The sequence below is a fragment of the Erithacus rubecula genome (genome assembly GCF_903797595.1).
Source record: "Erithacus rubecula genome assembly, chromosome: 33".
NCBI lineage: Eukaryota > Metazoa > Chordata > Aves > Passeriformes > Muscicapidae > Erithacus > Erithacus rubecula.
Genome location: NC_136683.1, coordinates 1,871,963 through 1,893,030, shown reverse-complemented (window position 1 = coordinate 1,893,030; position 21,068 = coordinate 1,871,963). Strand labels below are relative to the sequence as shown.

The following is a 21,068-nucleotide window of genomic DNA, read 5'->3' as shown; positions in this document are numbered from 1 at the left end:
TCTTGAGCAATCAGTGTTTGGGTTTGCTTGCACAGAGAGGATTAAATAAAAATCAAACTGAGCAGGATTTCCTTAATTCCTGCAATCTGCATGGCAAAAAGCAATGGGATCAGTTGGTTGGGGGTTTGGATTTTAGAGTTAAATCTTGTGATGTATTTGGGGAGCTGTGAGGTCACAACATCCAACAACAAGAATTTCAAATGCCTGACACAGAATTGTTGCTTTTCTGGAGGCCAGTGCCATTTTCCCTGTATTTTCCTTTTTTGCCAGTGCAGAATTCTAACCCAGCTCTACATGGAAATGTGGTTGGGACTCCCCAAACCAGCACAGAAACAGAAGTGGGCAGGCAAAAAACGAACAAGAAACTAGAGATTAAACAGCAGAATCCAGAAATTTGGGAGAAGCCTAATGAAGACAGGCCAGTCTTGGTGAATACCAGCAAAGACAGCTCGGCACAAACACAACTTCCATAGTGACAGATAATTAATTGTATTAAAACCTGCAACTTGATATTGGCAGTTATACTAATTAATTTCAGTTTGTAGTAGGCATGCAATAGCGTGATTACACCGTTATATATATTCGTGGTACCTTTTTTTCTCTTTTTTTTTTTTTTTTTGTTTTTTTGTTTTAATGCTCCTTAAGAATTGTTTTCCTCTTGAAATTATTTCTTTCCCCATCTTTTAATGCTATTTTAAGCTTTTAGTACCCTGCAAAAAAAAAAAAACAAAAAAACAAAAAAACAAACCCCTCACATCACTAAAGAGAGAACCGAGCAGCTGCTGCTCCTCAACTCAAAAAAATACTCTTTTTAAATCCTACAGCTGGAAATCTGTCCTAAAAGGTTTTTTTTTTTTTAGGTTTAGTAGCTTAATACTCACTGAGGCTGTGCCATTTGGCCACGCCTTTGCTGGGACTGTCGCAAACCTGGCGCCAGTGCTCGGCGCCGGCGGCGCTGCCGCTGTGAGCGCCCAGGATCAGCCTTCCCACCACCTCGTTCTTGGTGGTGCGATCGAAATCGATCACCAGGAATTCGATGCTGATATCGGGCAGCAAATGGGCGGGGATGTCGTAGCTGAAGGATTCGTTGAAGATGGGGTTCAAAGTGCATTTCTTGACGTGGGTTTTCTTCTTCGCGATGCGTTTGCGGCCGTAGTAAACGTTCACTTTGACGTAGGGATCTGCTGGAGGGGAGAGGAGCAGCCAGTGATACAGCCCAAAGAGGGGTGGGAGGTTACTGGGATGAACTGGTTTGGGTTGGGAGGGGTTGAAAAATCTCATCCCGTTCACTAACCCAGGTGGGTCCAACCGTGGGCACTGTCAGGATGCAGGGGAACCCTCCACCCACCTTCCAATATCCAAATTAAATCTTCTCTCTGGCAATTTTGAAGCCATTCTCCTTCATCTTCTTAAAAACAATCCCTGTCCTTGTTGTCACCCCAAATCTTTCTGTGCCCCACACTCAGCACCCCAATTTTGGGCACTGCCAAGATTCAGCAGCACCCTCACCCACTTTCCAATTCCTTCTCAAAATCCAAATTAAATCTCCTCTCTGGCACTTTATTCCTCATCCTCTCCTTATAAACAAATCCCTGTCCTTGTTGTCACCCCAAATTTTTCTGTACCCCACACTCAGCACCCCAATTTTGGGCACTGCCAAAATTTGGGAGCACTCTCACCCACTTTCCAGTTCCTTCCAATATCCAAATTAAATCTCCTTTTTGGAATTTTCTCCTTCATCCTCCCCTCATAAATAATCCCTGTCCCAGTTGTCACCCCAAATCTTTCTGTGCCTCACCCCAATCCTTATGGATTTATTTTTTTTTTTTCATTCCACACAAGTTTTGAAGATGGAAGGGTCTTGCCCAGTTGGCACTGCCTCTTTTTCACCTTTTTGCTTTTTTTTTTAACCCAGTTAAAATGGGTTTATGCATAATACAAAGATCATATAAATAAACAGTGTTAGTCACAAGATTCTGCAGGTAGAACATCACTGAAAATTTTATCCTGTGGTTGGAGATTACACATGCACAGCTTTTTTTTGTTTTTGTTTTTTTCTTAAAGAAAGAGTAAAATGTAGAGCCTATAATAATTAAACCTAATCTGCATTTCCAATCTAAATCTCTTCTTCTCCTCCTGTCCTTGTTTTTGGGAGCAAATCCTAAATCCTGTCCCCTCCTGTCAGGGAATTGTGCAGAACCAGAAATTCCCCCTGAACCTCCTTTTCTCCAGGCTGAGCCCCTTCCCCATTTCCATCAGGAATTCTCCAGCCCTTTTCCTATTTCCATCAGGAATTTTCCATCCTTTTCCCATTTCCCTCAGGAATTCTCCAGCCCTTTTCCTATTTCCATCAGGAATTTTCCAGCCCTTTTCCCATTTCCTTCAGGAATTCTCCAGCCCTTTTCCTATTTCCATCAGGAATTTTCCAGCCCTTTTCCCATTTCCCTCAGGAATTCTCCAGCCCTTTTCCCATTTCCATCAGGAATTTTCCATCCTTTTCCCATTTCCCTCAGGAATTCTCCAGCCCTTTTCCCATTTCCATCAGGAATTTTCCAGCCCTTTTCCCATTTCCATCAGGAATTTTCCAGCCCCTTCCCCATTTCCCTCAGGAATTCTCCAGCCCTTTTCCCATTTCCATCAGGAATTTTCCAGCACTTTTCCATTTCCCTCAGGAATTTTCCAGCCTTTTCCCATTTCCCTCAGGAATTTTCCAGCCCTTTTCCCATTTCCCTCAGGAATTTTCCAGCCTTTCACCATTTCCCTCAGGAATTTTCCAGCCCCTTCCCCATTTCCCTCAGGAATTCTCCAGCCCTTTTCCCATTTCCCTCAGGAATTTTCCAGCCCTTTTCCCATTTCCCTCAGGAATTTTTCAGCCCCTTCCCCATTTCCCTCAGGAATTTTCCAGCCCCTTCCCCATTTCCCTCAGGAATTTTCCAGCCCCTTCCCCATTTCCCTCAGGAATTTTCCAGCCCTTTTCCCATTTCCCTCAGGAATTTTCCAGCCCCTTCCCCATTTCCAACAGGAATTTTCCAGCCCTTTTCCCATTTCCCTCAGGAATTTTCCAGCCCCTTCCCCATTTCCCTCAGGAATTCTCCAGCCCTTTTCCCATTTCCCTCAGGAATTCTCCAGCCCTTTTCCTATTTCCATCAGGAATTTTCCATCCTTTTCCCATTTCCCTCAGGAATTTTCCAGCCCTTTTCCTATTTCCATCAGGAATTTTCCAGCCCTTTCCCCATTTCCCTCAGGAATTTTCCAGCCCTTTTCCAGCTCCCTCAGGAATTTTCCAGCCCCTCCAGGTCTTTCTTAAAATGAGGAACCCAAAACTGATCCCAGGTTTTTTTGAGATTTGAGACCCCCTCAGCAGTGCCCTGATACTGGGGCTGGTCCAGGCAGGTGCCATTGTGCCACCTGGGCACATCTGGGCACATCTGGGCACATCTGGGCACATCTGGGCTTGTGTTCAGCCAGTTTTCCCAGTTTTCCCCACACCCATGGCACATCCAGGTTGTCGTGGATCCAGCACAGACTTCACAAACCTCTCCCAGAAATCCCAGCAGAAAATATTTAGGTTCTTCTACACAACCACAGGTGAGTGATAGAACACTCCAGACAAAAAAATTGAGAACAGCATAAGAAAAAAAATAAAAAAAAATCCCTGCAATTGAACTTTGGGATTTCTTATTTTTCCCCACCCATTCAGAGCTGGAGAAAATAGCTTCTACCTGAGAGGCCAGTGATGTCCATCTTTGGCAAGTGCCTGGCCTTCAGCACCACCACAGTCATCCTCTGTGCCACAGGTTGGTAGGACAGGGACACCTGCAGTTCTCCTCTGCTGATGCATTTCTGGCAAAGTAAAACACAAAGAAATTATTAGGACAGGAGGTGCTCAGAATTTCCTTTCTAAATGCCCAAAGAATGAGAAAATAAGGCACAAGTTGTTCTGTAGAAAGGTAATTACCCTGTGCTCACATACCTGGAAGTTTGATTTTTTTTGGGGGAGGGGAAAATGTGTTTTTTTAGGAGCTGAAATCCCATTTTTTTTAGTTGATACTCTCACTATCAGTTCAGCCTGCAAAGTTGCAGGATGGAGATAAAAAAGAAAATAAAAGCAGAGAAAGTTTTAGGTCAGATCTCTCAGATGCATCTGAGGAAAATCAGGCTGATGGTAGAAAATCTGTATTACTCCTGCTTGTTAAACCACACCAAAAAAATAAAAAAAAATTAAAAAAAGCAGTTAAAGCTGCTGTGCATCCTTTAAAAAAGTAACACTGCATTAACATATCATTAAGATAATTAGTTGGGGGTTGCAGATGGTGTGTGTGAACTTCCACTGGGCTGGCACTAATTGAGATGGAGTTGATTTGATTGTCAAGGTGAAAGTGTGGTGTCACTCACAAATTCAATAGAATAAACCTTGGAGATTCTGAAAATCAGAATTATTATGATTCTATAGGATAAACCCTAGAAACAGACATAAAAATATGGAAAATCAAAGTTTTTCTGTCAGTGCTCCTCTCTCAGTTTAGCAAGAAAAATGCAGAGTGGAAAATATTAATTTTCTTTGGGTGGTTCCTTTTTTTTTTTTTTTTTTTCACTGGTTTCTGGGTGTTTTTTTAAATGCAGGGAATCCCTGAATGATTATCCTGTATTGGAAAAGGGATAATGGAAATCCAGTTGCTGGGAACTTATTGCTTGTACAAAAAAATTCAGGAGGAAAACAAAAACAAGAGCAAGTTCCTGGAAGGGAAATGTTTGGAATTTTGGCTCCTTGGATACAGAAGAATACAATAGAAGAATACAAGAAGAGATTTTTTTTGGGGTGAGGATGTTATGAAGAGTTTTAAGGTTGTTCTGCTCTTAAGGTGTTAAATAATCTGCATCATTGATTAAAATTATTTAAATAGAAATATTTTTAATCTATTATTTTAATCTATTATCTATTTTTAATCTATTACTTCTAAGAGATCCAATCAATGCACTGAAAAAAAAATAAAAATTAAAGATTCTAAACCAGCTACTGCTTTATCATAAAGTAAAGCACCCCTAGAACTGAAGAATTACCAGAACTCTCATTTTGCTGGCTCATAGAATCTCCTATAAATAATATTTAAAAAAACAATAAAAACACCAAAAAAACCCCCATAAACTAGAAACATTTTAAGTTAAATGATGCCATTCTAGCACAGGAGATTTGATAGAGCCCAGCAATGATTTCCAAAATGTTGCAGCACTGAGGGAGCAAAAATGTCTTTTTTCCTTTCAACTTGGGAGATCCAAAAATCACCTGAGCAAGAAGATTAAAATCTGAAGTTCCTCCTCTTGAGCACACAAATATCTCTTTTGTTTTTAACACCAGGCACTAGGAGTGGATTCATTTCATTTCAGTGAATTTGGGATTCATTTCACCCAAATTTTAGATTTTTGAATTTTATTCCCAATCCAACTCAGGATAATGAGAATCCAGTCAGGCTCTGCTGCCACATTTTACACATTTTGCATTCAGCTGTAAATAATTCCAGTAGAGGGGTCTAAAGTGAGGTGGGAATTTGCCTTTTTCTTGGCACCAACCAAAACTTTATCCACTTGCCATCAACACAGAGCAGAGAAGTGCTCAACTAAAACCACACACCAAAAAAAAAAAAAAAAAAAATCTGGGGAAAACCAGGCTGATGGGATGTGGATTATTCCTGTTAAACCACACACACAAAAAAAAAAAAGCATCTGGGGAAAACCAGGCTGAGGATCTGCATTACTCCTGCTTGTAAAAAAAAAAAAAATTGCATTTGGGGAAAGCCAGGTTGATGGGATGTGCATTACTCCTGTTTGTTCAAAAAAAAACACATTTGGGGAAAGCCAGGCTGATGGGAGCTGCATTATTCCTGTTAAACCACACCAAAAATGTATCTGGGGTAAACCAAGCCGAGGATCTGCTTGTTAAACCACACACACAAAAAAAAAAAAAAAAAAAAAAAGAATCTGGGGAAAACCAGGCTGATGGGATGTGGATTATTCCTGTTAAACCACACAAAAAAAAATGCATCTGGGGAAAACCAAGCTGAGGATCTGCTTGTTAAACCACACACAAAAAAAAAAAAAAAAAAAAAAAAAAAAGAATCTGGGGAAAACCAGGCTGATTGGATGTGGATTATTCCTGTTAAACCACACCAAAAAAAAAGCATCTGGGGAAAACCAGGCTGATGGGATGTGCATTATTCCTGTTAAACCACACCAAAAAAAAAAGCATCTGGGGAAAACCAGGCTGATGGGATGTGCATTATTCCTGTTAAACCACACCACAAAAAATGCATCTGGGGAAAACCAGACTGATTGGATGTGGATTATTCCTGTTAAACCACACAAAAAAAAATGCATCTGGGGAAAACCAGGCTGATGGGATGTGGATTATTCCTGTTAAACCACACCAAAAAAATGCATCTGGGGAAAACCAGGCTGAAGGGATGTGGATTATTCCTGTTAAACCACACAAAAAAAAATGCATCTGGGGAAAACCAGGCTGATTGGATGTGGATTATTCCTGTTAAACCACACCAAAAAAATACATCTGGGGAAAACCAGGCTGGTGTGATGTGGATTATTCCTGTTAAACCACACAGGATCAAAAGTGAAGCACAGATGCAAGGCACTCACTTGGATGTTCCTTTTGAGGATCTCCCTGGTGAGCTGGACTTTGCCGGTGCTGGGATCCACCCCCGCCAGGGGCACCATCACCTCGCCGATGACATCGTCGCGGGAGAAGCGGTCGAAGCTGAGCACCAGGAAATGCAGCACCAGGTCCTGCAGTTGGCTGTAGGGGATGCCGTAAAACGTGAAGGTCTCGTCGAAAACCGGCTCCAGGGTTTTGCGGAGCACGCGGGTCTTGACTCGGTGCCTCTTGTCGGGTAGGATTGTCATCTTGATGTAAGGGTCAGAGCTCTGGCTGTGCTCGTCCATCACGGGGAGCCCGTGGGCTTCCTGGATGGTGACCACCAGAGCCTTTTTGGGGAAGTTGTAGTCCACGGAGAAAGTCAGGTCGCCCAGCATGATGTCGTCACCCGGAGAAGAAGGAGAGGAGGTTTTACTCCCTCCTGGAGTCAGGCTTTGATCTGGGCTCAGTTCATCTCCATAATCTGCTTTGATGGGGAGCTGCTCCACTTGGGGGGGTCCATCCAGAGGTTTTTCGGGGCCCCCTAGCCCAGCTTCAGCAGCATCCAGCAGCAGGTTCCCCCTGCCCCCCTCCCTGGCCGTGCCGTTCTTGTCTCTCCGGATCCGGTTGATTTTTTTCTTGTTGCTCAAGGTCTCCGGGTAGATGCTGATGCCTTTCAACATGTGAATGAATTTGTACGGGGGGGTTTTGTGCTTCTTTTCTGCTTGCTGGTGACAGCATGTCCACACAAAGACTGTGACTGAGACAGAAACCACCAGGACAGTGGCTCCAATGAGTCCTGCCACCACGGGAGACACATCTGTGGGGAGACAAGGCAGTGAGGAGTTGTGTTGGGTTGATGTGGATTCTGTCAAAATCTGTTAAATCAGCTGGAGTAGTGACCCTGATCTCCTGGCACATATTATCTGCTAATGGGCCAGCTTTAAACCAGCTGGGACAATCATCTTTATCTTTCCCATGACCCACCCTTCATCCAGGAGCTATCACCTGTTAATGGACCATTGTTAAAAAACTGGGTGTGGCAGCAATTTTATCCCTGTGGGAGATATCTCCTGTTAATGGGCCATTGTTTAAAACTGGGTGTGGCACTGATCTTTATCTCCTGGCACATATTATCTGCTAATGGGCCAGCTTTAAACCAGCTGGGGCAATCATCTTTATCTTTCCCACAGCCCATCCTCCCTCCAGGAGATATCTCCTGTTCATGGCCATTGAGTCCCAGTGCATGACTGATAAAATTCCATCATCCCACTGGGAGATGCTCCAGCCAGGGGAGGAGCCAAGCCTTTCCTACCCAGATAAAAACTGAGATTTTGGACACCACTGGATTCCAGAGGAAAACCACACCTTTCCACATCATCCCTGCACCTTAAGAGGAAACTGCACCTTCTCCAGCTGAACCACATCTGCCACTGCAGGAGGATGCAGCCACCATTGAATGGCACTGCTGCCAACACCCTGACTGACTGATGGGTGTCAGCTTGGATTCTGACTCTGGCAGTGCTTGGGATTGTTCTTTGTAATTCTGTATTTCTATTTGAATTTTCCTGGTAAATAATTGTTATTCCTAATTCCCCTATCTTTGCCTGGTAGCCCCTTAATTTCATAATTATAATAATAATTTAGAGGAGGGGGATTTACATTCTCCATTTCAACGAAAAGCTCCTGCCTTTATTGGCAGACACCTGTCCTCCAAACCAAGACAGGAACCAGCACACCTGGCTGCAGATCTGCTCTTCACTCTGGTCTCTGCCTTGCACAGCTTCCCCAGACATCTTTTCTACTTCTAAATTTATTTCTCCCACTCCTAAGGCATGCCTGACCTGTGTTCCATGAGCTATGGATCTCAAACTGTTGATTGCCTTATCTTGCCAAAGCCAGCTCCTGCATCAGCAGCATCTCCATAGGAACACAGGCTCTTGATGTGCAGGAAGCATTTTCTTTGATTTTTTTTAATGCCCTGTTCAGGAACGTTACACAATTCTATTTTCACAACAGGGAGGGAGTAACAAATGTGGCCATAATGCTGGATCTGAGATATCCTTTATTAAATTTTTTTTTTTAATTTTTTTTTTTGCCCTGAAATGGTTGTGGCTGAGTCCAAGGGTAAACATGAAATCTCCCATGGAAATCCAAACCAACAGACAGAAAATCCTGGGATTAGATTTAGGGATTATCTGATATTTTCTAGATTTTATGCCAACTGTGTTAATCAGTAATGGCAAAGCAGAATTAAAAACAAACAACCAAAACCAAAACACCCTTTTCATTTTTATCTGTTTATTTGCTAATGGATGACTTTGGAGAAGTTTTACCAAGGCACAGAATAAAAACCAGTGGTGCTGAGTTCCCCAGGACACTGCACTGAAATCCTCCAGCAATTTTGGGAGGACTGAAAGCCTGGGGTGGGGGGAGGATGGAGAAGAGAAGGAGATGCAAAAAGAGCTGGGGTTGTTCTGTCTGAAAAGGGGAGGACCCAAATGAGACAGCTGGTTAAAAAAAGGTAAACTTGTCTCATTTTTCTTTTCATTCTGTGCCACAAACAGGAGGAAATAATCTTCAAGCTCTCCCTTGGAGCTACAGACAGCACCATGAGTTTGGGTTTTCTCTGTCCTTCCCACATCACCATTTACTGAGGATAACAGGCTGTAAACTGAGCACCTGAGAGACTCAAGGAAGATTAATTTCCCTGCTCCCAAAACAGGAAAAACCACTTTTAGTTAGCCAGGAGCCTTTCTGACCTGCAGCTGGAATCTCTGGCTGTGGTGATTCCACAGAGAAACTTGTCCCAGGTCTCACTGCAGAGCCTGGGGTTGAATTAACTAAAGCAAGAATTCACAATATTGATAAAAAACCACCCCCAAAAAACCCAATTTCAGTTTGTTATTTAATGTTCCTTCTTTGATATGAGGCAAATGGTCTTTAACAGCTCATTTGGAGACAGCTCAGCTTAAAAAGCTTTGGTGGATGAGTAAGAAAAATGCTGAAACTTCATTCTCATTCTTATTCTTACTCTTATTTTTTGGTGTCTGTTTTGTTTATATTGTGTCCTCACAGGATCAGCTCTTGTACCTTTATTTCCTGCACTCTGATGGGATAATTTCAGAAGCAGCACCCAACAGTGATACCAGAAAGCACCAAATAAATTTTTTCCCTCACTGAATTATTGTAACTCTGATTATTCCAACTCTAAATATTATTTCAGGTCTCATATTTGGCTCCCATGATGTTCTGTGGTAAAGAGCTCCTTATTTATGTAATCATTTCATCTATTAGTCCTGTCTCCATAATTCCCTACAGCTGAGAAATATAAGATCTAAAGCTGCCTAAAGCAAATTTTAGAGAAGCTTTTGCAGCTTTCATAGCACTCCCCACACCCAATGTCCACCTGAAATGGCAGCACAGCCTGAAACCTCTCTCCAACACAGCAGAAATTTGCTTTTTTATCCAAACTTTGTGGAAGCAGTCTTTGTTCTGATGTGATATGCTGCAACTTGACTGAAATAAAATCAAAAATCACTGAAAACCTCCTTTAAAACCTGATATTTGCTTAGGATAGCCCAATGGTGGCTAATATTAAATGGTGACAGCATGTGGTTCTCAGGAAACACAAGGTAAGAGGGAAGTGGGTCAGATTTGAATGAGATAAATGGTGTTGGGTGGAGGAATATTCCTGAGAATTTGGGGTTTGGAGGAAAAGCAGCACAGGGAGGGTGGGAGGGGAAGGGCAGTGGGAGGTGCAGGATAGGCAGGGGCAGTGCTTTGGGTGCTCAGTGCTGGAGGAACCCAAAAATATCCCAAATCTGAGCACCCAAACCCATCCCAAATGTGAGCACCCCAAAATCATCCTAAACCTGAACACCCAGAAACATCCCAAATTTGAGCACCCAAACCCATCCCAAATCTGAGCATCCAAACCCATCCCAAATCTGAGCACCCAAAAGCATCCCAAATCTGAGCACCCAAACCCATTCCAAATCTAAGCACCCAAAAAACATCCCAAAACCTCCCAAATTCATGCACCTAAACTCATCCCAAACCTGAGTACCCAAAGCCATCCCAAACCTGAGCAACCAAACTCATCCCAAACCCGAGTACTCCAAAATAGCCCAGACCCAAGCACCCCAAATCATCTCAAATCCGAGCACTCATCCCAAACCAGAGCACCCAAAACCATCCCAAACCAGAGCACCCAAAACCATCCCAAACCCCAGCACCCAAAACCATCCCAAATCTGAGCATCCAAAACATCCCAAACCCCAGCACCCAAAACCTCCCAAATCTGAGCAACCAAACTCATCCCAAACCTGAGTACTCCAAAATATCCCAAACCCAAGCACCCAAAACCATCCCAAACCTGAGCAACCAAACTCATCCCAAACCTGAGCACCCAAAACCATCCTAAATCCCAGCAGCCAAACCCATCCCAAACCTGAGTATCCACAACATCCCAAACCTGAGCATCCAAAACATCCCAAACCCCATCACCCAAAACCATCCCAAATCTGATCATCCAAAACATCCCAAACCCAAGCACCCAAAACCATCCCAAATCTGAACACCCAAAACCATCCCAAACCAGAGCACCCAAAACCATCCCAAACCCCAGCACCCAAAACCATCCCAAATCTGAGCATCCAAAACATCCCAAATCCCAGCACCCAAAACATCCCAAATCTGAGCAACCAAACTCATCCCAAACCTGAGTACTCCAAAATATCCCAGACCCAAACACCCCAAATCATCTGAAACCTGAGCAATGAGAATATCCCAAATCCGAGCACCCAAAACCTCCCAAACCTGATCACCCAAACCCATCCCACCCCCGAGCGATGCTCGGCCCGAGGCCGTGCCCGCACGGTGGTTTGGATCTTCCCCACCGCCCCCGCAGCGCTCCCGGCTCCACCCGGCCCGGTTCCCCCTCCCCGCCGCTCCCCGAGCATCCCCCGGTAACCCCCGGGCAGGCCCCGCCTTGTAGCTCCGGTGCCGGTGCCGCAGCCGCCCCGGGGGAGAGCGAACAAAGGCCGGGGCGCGGCGCGGCCCGGCACAGACATCACGTCATCGGCCCGAGCTGCACCTGCACCGGGCCCGCTCCGCCAGCCGGAGCCGGCACCGGGCCCGCTGCCCCGGCAGAGCGATGGCACCGCCCCAGCAGCGGAACGGAGCGGAACGGAGCGGCATCGGCCGGCCGGAGTGGGCTGAGGGGCCGCGGGATGCTGAGGGGTCGGCGGGTGCGGAGGCCCCGCAACGCCGAGAACGGGCGAAAAGCGCCGCGCACGGCCCGGTCCCAGCGTGGCCTCACGGCCGCAGCGGCCCAAGCGCACTCACCGAAGCCGGGGTGGACACTGGTGATCTCGGCCATGGCCCCGCGGGGGTGCGGGGCCCGGTGCGGAGGATGCTCTGGCGGCCGGGATGCAGGAGCTGCCGACTGGTCCCGCTGCGGCGCTCGCCCCGCCCGGCCCCGCCCCGCCCGCGGCGGCCCCGCCCGGCGGTGACTCGGCAACTGTCGGGGCTGCTCCGGGCACGGAGCCGCGGGGCGTGTGCCCGCTGTGTTTTAGCCGCGCTCCCACCGGGACGCGACGGCACCGGGAGCGCGGGTGGCTCAGCCTCACGGGGACACACCGGGGGGGCACCGGGGACACACCGGGCGCGGCGCTGTCGGGGTTTGTGTGTGCGTATCTATGAGAGTGTGAGGGCTCGGCGAAGATGGCGGTGCCAGCGCTCGGTGCCCCCCCTCACGGCCCCGCCTCACCGGAGCCCCTCCGGGAACCGGCAGCGACCGCGCATGCGCAGAGCGAGCACCGGGCGCTTCCGCTTCCTGCGCGGGGAGCGGGACCGGGAGCGGGCGGCCCGAGCGGGGCCCGCGCTGCCCTCAGACCCCGCACCGGCCCCGCGCTGCCCTCAGACCCCGCACCGGCCCCGCGCCGCCCTCACACCCCGCACCGACCCCGCACCGGCCCCGCCGCCGCCCTCACACCCCGCACCGGCCCCGCGCCGCCCTCACACCCCACACCGACCCCTCACACCCCGCACCGGCCCCGCCGCCGCCCTCACACCCCGCACCGGCCCCGCGCCACCCTCACACCCCGCGCTGCCCTCACACCCCGCACCGGCCCCGCTACCGCCCTCACACCCCGCACCGGCCCCGCGCCGCCCTCACACCCCTCACCGACCCCTCACCGGCCCCGCCGCCGCCATGGCGCTGGCTCTGAAGATGCTGCCCTGCAAGAAGCGCCGAGCGGCGCCGCCGAGCCCGAGGGAGCGCGGGGAGGACGCGGAGCTGCCCGGAGGATCCGCCGTGAGCGGCGCTGCCGATGGCGGCGGCTCCTCCAGGCCCTCGGGGAAAGGAGCGGGGGAAGCCTCACCGAAAGGAGGGAGGAAAACGACCGGGAGAGCGGCGCCGAGCCCCGGACAGGAGCTCCCCGCAGGCCCCGGCAGCCCGGCGGTGGAAGGTACCGGGAGGGGCGGCGGCTTTGGGCACTAGGATTTTGTGGCGTTTATTTTAGTTTTGTTTTGTTGTGTTTTGTTTTCCTTCCTGGGAAGTGTTATAGATTAGAATGTAAATGAGGTTGTTCCCGATGTTTGCTCATCTAGGCTCAGTTGGAATAGTCTGTGACAGTGGCAGTGTCCCTGCTGTGACAGGGGTGGCGCTGGATGGGGTTTAAGGTCTATTCCCACCCAAAAATATTCTATTCTTTATCAGAAAAAAATCTAGCCTTGTTTTTTACCCCTTGTGAGGGCAGAGATGAGGGGATTGGAGCATCTCTGTCACCAGCAAAGGCTGAGGAAGCTGGAACCATTTGTAATTGCTGTTAAATAAACATTGTCTGCCAAAAATAGGAGAAATTAATTTAAAAATTGTGTTACAGCAACATATATATATAAAAAACCCCAAATTAACAAAAATCCTTGTGGCTAAAACACCCATAGCAAAAAGAAAAGTGAAATATTTGCAGAACTAGAAGTTTAAGCTGTTGATACTTGAAAACCTGGCAATGAAACCACAAACAGCAAATTGTTTTTGCACTCAAGTTTGTCTAGAGGAAGGAGGTGGAATGGGACAGTTCCCAGTTGTTTTCTAGGCTGTGGAATTCTATTTCTCCTAAATATGTTCAATGTTTGTTGGAATGCAGTAGCAAAATATTTTAAAGACTTTTAAAGATATTATTCTATGCTTTCTCCAGAGATTTCCACCTTTACTTTTGGAGCTTGTGAGTGCTTAAAGAGTAAAGTTTAATCAAGATTTCAGTTTTGTGTTGCAGCATTTTTCCTGTGACTGGGATGTCCCAGCACAGGAGAGGGAAGGGTTTGTAGCCACTCCTGGTGTGTTTTCTTTGCTCTGTGTGTCCTTGTGATGTATCTGCCTACAGCTGGATGTTCTAATTTCAGGGAAAATCCCCAAGCTGTACACAGAGGTTGAAGTGAGTTCTCAGAGGGATCCTTATCCCAATGAAACCCCTGGTGCAGTGCCAGAGTCTCCAGGGAGAAACTCCCTGCAGGTGACTGCCAAAAATCCCACCATGATGAAGCCACCAAAGAACAGCAGAGCTGGTGAGTGGTTCCAGCAGAGTGAGGGGGAAAATTTGTATTTGGGGATGTTTATTCTACTTGGATAAATATTATGAGTGATACAGCAAACTCTGGAATTGTGAAGATGTGCAGGGTTTTTTTTAAGGTTTTCATTTTGTACTCCAGGATTCAGTGTCTCAATAAACTACAGGTGTCCCAATGGAACTTGCTGGAGTTGATCTCTGCAATTTTTGACTCCTAAAAATCACTGCCCTGATTCTTTTCTTTCTGTGAGTCAGCAAAGCAGGAAAATGCTTTTAAAGTCCTAGAAACCATAATCTGTTCTTGCTGTGGGATACCTGGAGTTTTGCAACGTTGTTAAAGGTGTAAAAAGGCTGCTGAGGCCATTTTATAAAAATCATTCTGGAAGAGGTGGCAACTACATCTCCTGCAGAGCTTGACTCCATCATTCCAAGACTTTCTGGTTCTCATTTCTGTTTGGGTGGTCTGATGGAAGTTTTGCTGTTTCAGCAGCTGTTTATTTTCAAATAAACAACGTGCTGCACGTGAAGCAGCCAAGGTTTTACATTCCATTTCTGTTGATTTTTCAGAGGAGCAGGATGGAGAGGATGTGGAGAGGAGGAAGAGGAGGAGGAAGGCAAGCAAAAGGAAAAGAGAAGGGAAGAGCCCAGAAGAAGAAAGCTCCTTGTCCTGTGACATCAAACTGGATGAGTCCCTGGATAGGACACTGGAGGATGGAGCCAAACAGCACAACCTGACTGTGGTCAATGTCAGGAACATCCTGCACGTGAGCTTGGGGGGCTGGGGAGTGTCCTGGTTTGAAGGACAGGTGTCTGCTGAGAAAGGCAGGAACCTATCTTTGAAATGGAGAATTATTTTATTATTAAATTATTATAATTTTATTATTAAATTATTATAATTTTGAAATGAAGGGGCTCTCGGGCAAAGAGATAGGAATTAGGAATAACAGTTCTTTACTAGGAAAATTAAAATAGAAATACAGTATTCCAAAGAACAATCCCAAAATAGTGTCAGTCAGAATCCAAGCTGACACCCATCAGTCAGTCAGGGTGTTGGCAGCAGTGCCATTCAATGGTGGCTGCATCCTCCTGCAGTGGCAGATGTGGTTCAGCTGGAGAAGGTGCAGTTTTCCTCTGAAGGTCCAGGGATGATGTGGAAAGGTCTGGCTTTCCTCTGGAATTCAGTGGTGTCCAAAATGTCAGTTTTTATCTGGGTAGGAAATGTTTGGCTCCTCCCCTGGCTGGAGCATCTCCCAGTGGGATGATGGAATTTTATCAATGGCCCATTAACAGGAGATATCTCCTGAAGGGAGGATGGGTTGTAAAAAGATAAAGATGATTGCCCCAGCTGGTTTTTAACAGCTGGCCCACTAATAGAGGATATCTCCACAGATTTCTGCCCCACCTGGTTTAACAGATTCTGGTAGAATACAAACTTCTGTGCACATCCTGCATTGCAACCTAAGACAGGGACTCTTGGTGCCTCTTTCTCTCTGCTGGGAATTTATTTTGGGGAGCATTCACAGAGAGTTCAAATGTTTTAATCACTGCTGTGCTGCTTTCAGTTTTACTGCCTGATCTCTGAACAATCATTTTTGCTAAAGCCTATTGTACACTGAGTATTCCCCCATCCTATTTCTAGTTAGTTTATTCTAACACTTGTTATATTTCTCTTTAATATCCATCCTGCTTTTTTTGTCTGCTTCTTTAGGAAGTGATCACAAATGAACACGTGGTGGCCATGATGAAAGCAGCCATCAGTGAGACAGAAGACATTCCTTTGTTTGTAAGTAAAAAACTTGCTCAGTTTGTTTTATCAGTTGTTCTAAATGCACATTTCCCCACTCTGCCTTGATGGGATGTAAGGAGAAGAGGTAGAACAAATAAGCAATTTTCTTGTTCTGATAATTAGGTTTCATTATCAGATTTGCCACCTGGATGAAGTGAGTAGTGTCTGAGTTTAAATTATCAAACAGAAATATGAGGAGTTATTTTTGAGGTCACTGTGGTGATGTCTGAAAAGTAATTAATTTAAAGATAATAAATTTTAAAAAGGAGACAAACTTCATAGTAGAAGAGCTGCTGGGGAAAAGTCTGTCATTAAGGAAAGGACTGAATTTGTTGCTGTTTCTTGTTTTCAACTCTCAGGAACCCAAAATGACTCGTTCCAAACTGAAGGAAGTAGTGGAGAAAGGAGGGGTGAGTAAATACCTGCATTTCCTATCCTTGCTCAAGGGGCAGCTCCAATTTCTGCTCTTTGTGACAGTGACAGCACCCAGGGAATGGCTGGAGCTCTGCCAGGGCAGGTTTAGGCTGGAGATCAGGAAAATATTCTTTCTCCAGAGGCTTCAGGCACTGCCCAGGGAGTAGGCACAACCCTGAGAATCCAGTTTAAGTGTGGTTTGATCCTTGCAATGAAAAGAATCAGTTAACACAGTGTTAAAAAAAAAAAAAGATTCATGTGAGCAGAGAAGCACAGAGACAGATGAGGGTTGGGAAGAGCAGTGAGCTCCCAGTTTCCATAATTCTGAAATCTCTTCCTGAGGATCCCATGGGAGATTTGAAGACTCTGTTTGAGCTCTATTCTTGCTTGGCCACTGTGGAGTTCAAGGTCACAAACCCAGGTGCTCCTTAGATTGATGAGGTTTCCCCTGCCTGTGTGACACAGCCCAAATGTTTTTGCTGTCCCTAGGTGATTCCAACATGGAATATTTCACCAATTAAGAAGGCAAATGAGATGAAGGTAAGTGAATTATTGCTGGGAAAGAGGAGACCATACTGGAGGCTTCCTGCAGAGCAGAGATCTTTCTTGGAGGGCTGGAGCAGACTCCAAAATTTATGCTGGTGTCTGCTCATGCACTTCCATCATAAAAATAGTAAATAATTTGTGCCTGTTCTTGCACCTTCTCCAAACACTTGCTTTTCTTTGATAATCTTTTAGTAATTTATTTCTTTGGTTTCTTCAGGATTTCCTTTCTGAGCTCCAGGGTGTTTCCTCAGTTTGAAATATTTGCTCTGAGTGTGCACCCTTAGAGTGCAGCTCTTCCTCCTCCTTTTAACAGTGGTCACCCTCTTTCTCTTGTGTGCAGCCACCTCAGTTTGTGGACATTCCCCTGGAGGAAGATGATTCCTCTGATGAAGAATACCAGCCTGATGATGAAGATGAGGATGAGACTGCAGAAGAGGTAAATGCAGCTTGTGCAAAGGTTTGTGTGTTCAGCACAGAGCTGTGTGCCTGAGGCAGGAGAACCCTCTTTATTTTAACACATGGACATGTGGGAGTCATCATCATTTTTTTCGATGCTCTACTATTAATTTGGCTGGAAGAGAGTCTCTGAAACTGTTCTTTGGAGCAGTTATTGATTGTGGCCTGATGGTTTGAGGGTGTTCTGCCTCTCCTGCCCTGCAGAGCTTGCTGGAGAGTGATGTGGAGAGCACAGCTTCTTCTCCTCGTGGGGCCAAGAGATCCAGGACAAGACGCTCCTCTGATGAGGAGGGAGGGACACTCTGTGAGGTAAAGCTCACTGCTCCTAATTTATGAATGCAACCCAAAAAAAAAAAATAAATTCCTAAAGCTGTGGGGACATCACAGCTGCCAGGTGGCTTTAGGGTTCTTTGCAGGAAGGGCTGAGTCTTAAGATAAAGCTCTGGGAATGGAAACAGTTGTCAGTTCCTTTTTCTTATCATTTCTGAGGAGTACAGGGGAATGGTTTGGCTTAGGAGCAGAAAGTGAGTTTGGGAAAAGCATAAAGGTGTTTGTGTGACTGCAGGCCAAGGATCATCAAACAAGAATCAGAAAGCCCCTGGGAACTGACACTGGGATTAAAACCACCAATATTATACTGATATTTCCACATTCTGCTCACTAAGAGTTTGTTTCTGGGAGGATTCTGCCACAGTAATTGGTGTTCAGGTTTAGCAGCTCTGGTGATGTTGAAACTGATTCTCAAGTCTTCCAAATGTCTCCTTTCCAGAAATCTTCATATTTCTTTTACTTTCATGCTTTTACTTCTCATACTTTCTGAAAACCAAAGTGAGTGTAATAGAAAAAAAAAAATCTATGTCCTTTTGTGAAGCATTTCTCCCATTTCTGATCAAGCAGAAAAAGAGATTTACTCTGTCCTTGGAAACTCCTGAATAAAACCTTTTAACACAAAGACCTTTTTAATTAGATGGAGAAGGTCACTACTCCTGTTGTTAGACACATTAGTGCTGAAGTGGTTCCCATGGGACCCCCACCACCTCCCAAACCCAAGCAAACAAAGGACAGCACCTTCATGGAGAAGCTGCATGCAGTGGATGAAGAGCTGGCCTCAAGCCCTGTCTGCATGGACTCCTACCAGGTACCCTGCTGGGTTTGCTGGTTAAAATCTGTTAGAGAGGAGGAGATTTTGTGGGGTTTTTCTGGTGTTCTCTGCTCCTCCTTTTAGTGCATTGTTCTCCTCCTGTGACTTCAGATAATGAATGGAGCTCTGAGCAGCCTGGGCTGGTGGAAGGTGCCTGTGGCAGGGTGTTCTAACAACACCATCTTTAAGGTCCTTTCCCATCCAAACCATTCCATGGCTCTTTGATTCTGTGAAATTGAATCTCCATAGTGTGCAGGGCATTTAGAGGCAGCTGATAAAAATATTGTTAGTGATACATATTTTTAGTTTTTTGTGATGACACTGTTTATGCTCATGACTCTCACTGCTGTTGTTTCAGCTGTTAAATATAATTCTATAACATTTGCATAACTCCTGAAAATAGTTTTCCTTTTGAAAATTATCCTGTTGGCTTAGTTATGTTCTACAGGCACAATTTTTAGTGTTAACAGCTGAGGAATTTGGTTCTCAAGAGAGCCAGTGTCCCATTTTAATCCTGGGAGAAGTTTTACTGCTCTGGTTTCCTGGGCAAGTGCTGGGCTGCTGCTCCAGATTAATGTCAGAATAAAAAATAAGTGAAAGAATCAAATATTGTACTAATATATTTTTATATGTATATATGTTATCTGGAAAGGCTGAGCTGGAACAGAGACCAGACAGAGCTAAAGGAATAAAATCAATATTTATTGAAAGGATTCACTTTGGGCAGTGCAAGAGCCCAGCCAGGGCTACACCCAAATCAAATCCAGGATGGATCCTGGTCACGAGTTTTTACATTTTTATCAGTTTTGGTTCATCTTGGGGTCATTTATCCAACCACAGCCCCAGGCTATGAAGTCTCAACCCCTTGGTTGCCCCATTTCCTTTGCTGTTTTTGCTTTTTTGGGTACCAGTTGTCCTTAATTCTCTGAATAGTGAAGAGAGATTCAGGATGTATCCTTCCTCTAGGAGATATCTCCTGTTAATGGGCCATTGTGTCCAACTGACTGATAAAATTACATCATCCCACTGAGAGATGCTCCACCCAGGTGGAAGAGCTAACATGATGTTCCAGAGTAGCAGCAGAGATTTTGAAAAATATAAAAGCTAAAACCCAAAGCATCATTTCTAAAGAATCCTAAAATTTTATTTTATAAAGAACAGCAGCTAGACGAGGAGAGCAGCGCAATCTCATCTTAGGCAAACAAACAATTCTCTGCAACAAGAATATTTTTAGGGGTTGAGTTAAAAATCTCAGGAGGATTTTATACACCCTACAGCCCCTGGAGGACAGCCTGATTGCCTTCAGGACTCGTTCCAAGAGGCCCCTGAAGGATGTTCCCCTGGGGCAGCTGGAGGCCGAGCTGCGCGCGCCCGACATCACCCCCGACATGTACGACCCCAACACGGCCGACGACGAGGAGTGGAAGAGGTGGCTGGGGGGGCTCATGAATGATGATGTGGAGAATGAAGGTACTTGGCAGATGTTCAGGTGAAGGGTTGGGTGGTTGGGATGGTTTGAAGGTAAAACCAGTGAGAAGCTCATGAACAATGATGTGGAGAATGAAGGTACTTGGCAGATGTGCAGGTGGAGGGTTGGGTGGTTGGGATGGTTTAAAGGTAAAACCAGTGAGAAGCTGATGAACAATGATGAGAATGAAGGTGCCTTGCAGATGTGCAGGTGAAGGGTTGGGTGGTTGGGATGGTTTGAAGGTAAAACCAGTGAGAAGCTCATGAATTATGACATGGAGAATGAAGGTACCTGGCAGATGTGCAGGTGAAGGGTTGGGTGATTGGTTTGAAGGCAAAACCAGTGAGAAACTCATGAACAATGATGTGGAGAATGAAGGTACCTGGCAGATGTGCAGATGGAGGATTGTGTGGTTGAAAGCAAAACCAGTGAGAGAACTTTATGTCAGAAATATAATTTAATAGGGAAAAAAAAATAAAATACATGCAAAAAGAAAAAGCACTGACAGAGTCAGAATACAACATCCTGCTAGTCAGGGTGATGGTAGCAGTTCAGATGAAGTGGTTTTGTTGAAGTAGTGATTCTCTCTGGAAACCAGTATAAAAAAGGCTGCTTTGGTGTTCCAAATCTGTTTTTATCTAGGTAGGAAAGGCTTGGCTCCTTGGATATTGAAAGCCTGAAGCTTTGGTTTTTATTTATACAACCATTAATTTTTTAATCCCTTGCAATCAGCTTTCCTCATCTTCCCCTTTGTGAGAGTTTTTAAACTTCAGGTGTTTCACTTGTAAATATTTACTCACCAACACACAGGACCTGGCAACCACAAAGGGAAGTGAGTTTAACCCCTGGTGCTCACCACTGATCCACCTGAATGCCAGTGTGTTGTATTCTATGTTTGGGGCACAGTTTTTTTGGGTAGGGACAGTTCTTGTCTTTTTGAGAAAAAACAGGAATAAGCTGTGGTGCCCAGCTTCCTTTTTTTTAAATTTTTTTCCAGTATTTACTGTTTTCTTACAGTTGTTCAAACTGAATATAAAACA

At 45.5% G+C, this 21,068-nt stretch overlaps 2 protein-coding genes across 3 annotated transcripts in view; one reads left to right on the top strand and one right to left on the bottom strand.

Moving 5' to 3' along the window:
- Positions 1-181: 181 nt before the first annotated feature.
- SYT11 (synaptotagmin 11) lies at positions 182-12,414 on the bottom strand. 2 transcript variants are annotated; one of them, XM_079329534.1, is made up of 5 exons: positions 11,993-12,414; positions 6,649-7,463; positions 3,720-3,843; positions 745-1,181; positions 182-680 (listed from the first exon to the last, which is right to left on the bottom strand). In XM_079329534.1, the coding sequence occupies exons 1-4, from the start codon at positions 12,024-12,026 to the stop codon at positions 871-873; spliced, it is 1,284 nt and encodes a 427-aa protein (XP_079185660.1). In that variant the 5' UTR covers positions 12,027-12,414; the 3' UTR covers positions 182-680; positions 745-870. The 2 variants fall into 2 exon arrangements, with proteins under 2 accessions (XP_079185660.1, XP_079185659.1); XM_079329533.1 differs by having other exon boundaries at positions 745-1,184; positions 3,723-3,843; positions 11,993-12,413.
- Positions 12,415-12,717: 303 nt separating this feature from the next.
- The window catches only part of LOC306813756 (GON-4-like protein), a 26,929-nt gene continuing 18,578 nt past the window's right edge, over positions 12,718-21,068 (top strand). The window contains exons 1-11 of the mRNA XM_079329356.1: positions 12,718-12,755; positions 12,855-13,116; positions 14,054-14,215; positions 14,785-14,981; positions 15,926-16,000; positions 16,363-16,413; positions 16,907-16,957; positions 17,304-17,399; positions 17,624-17,728; positions 18,387-18,557; positions 19,838-20,030. Coding sequence (XP_079185482.1) covers positions 12,861-13,116; positions 14,054-14,215; positions 14,785-14,981; positions 15,926-16,000; positions 16,363-16,413; positions 16,907-16,957; positions 17,304-17,399; positions 17,624-17,728; positions 18,387-18,557; positions 19,838-20,030 — 1,357 coding nt within the window. The 5' untranslated portion in view covers positions 12,718-12,755; positions 12,855-12,860. The remainder of the gene's footprint in view (positions 12,756-12,854; positions 13,117-14,053; positions 14,216-14,784; positions 14,982-15,925; positions 16,001-16,362; positions 16,414-16,906; positions 16,958-17,303; positions 17,400-17,623; positions 17,729-18,386; positions 18,558-19,837; positions 20,031-21,068) is intronic.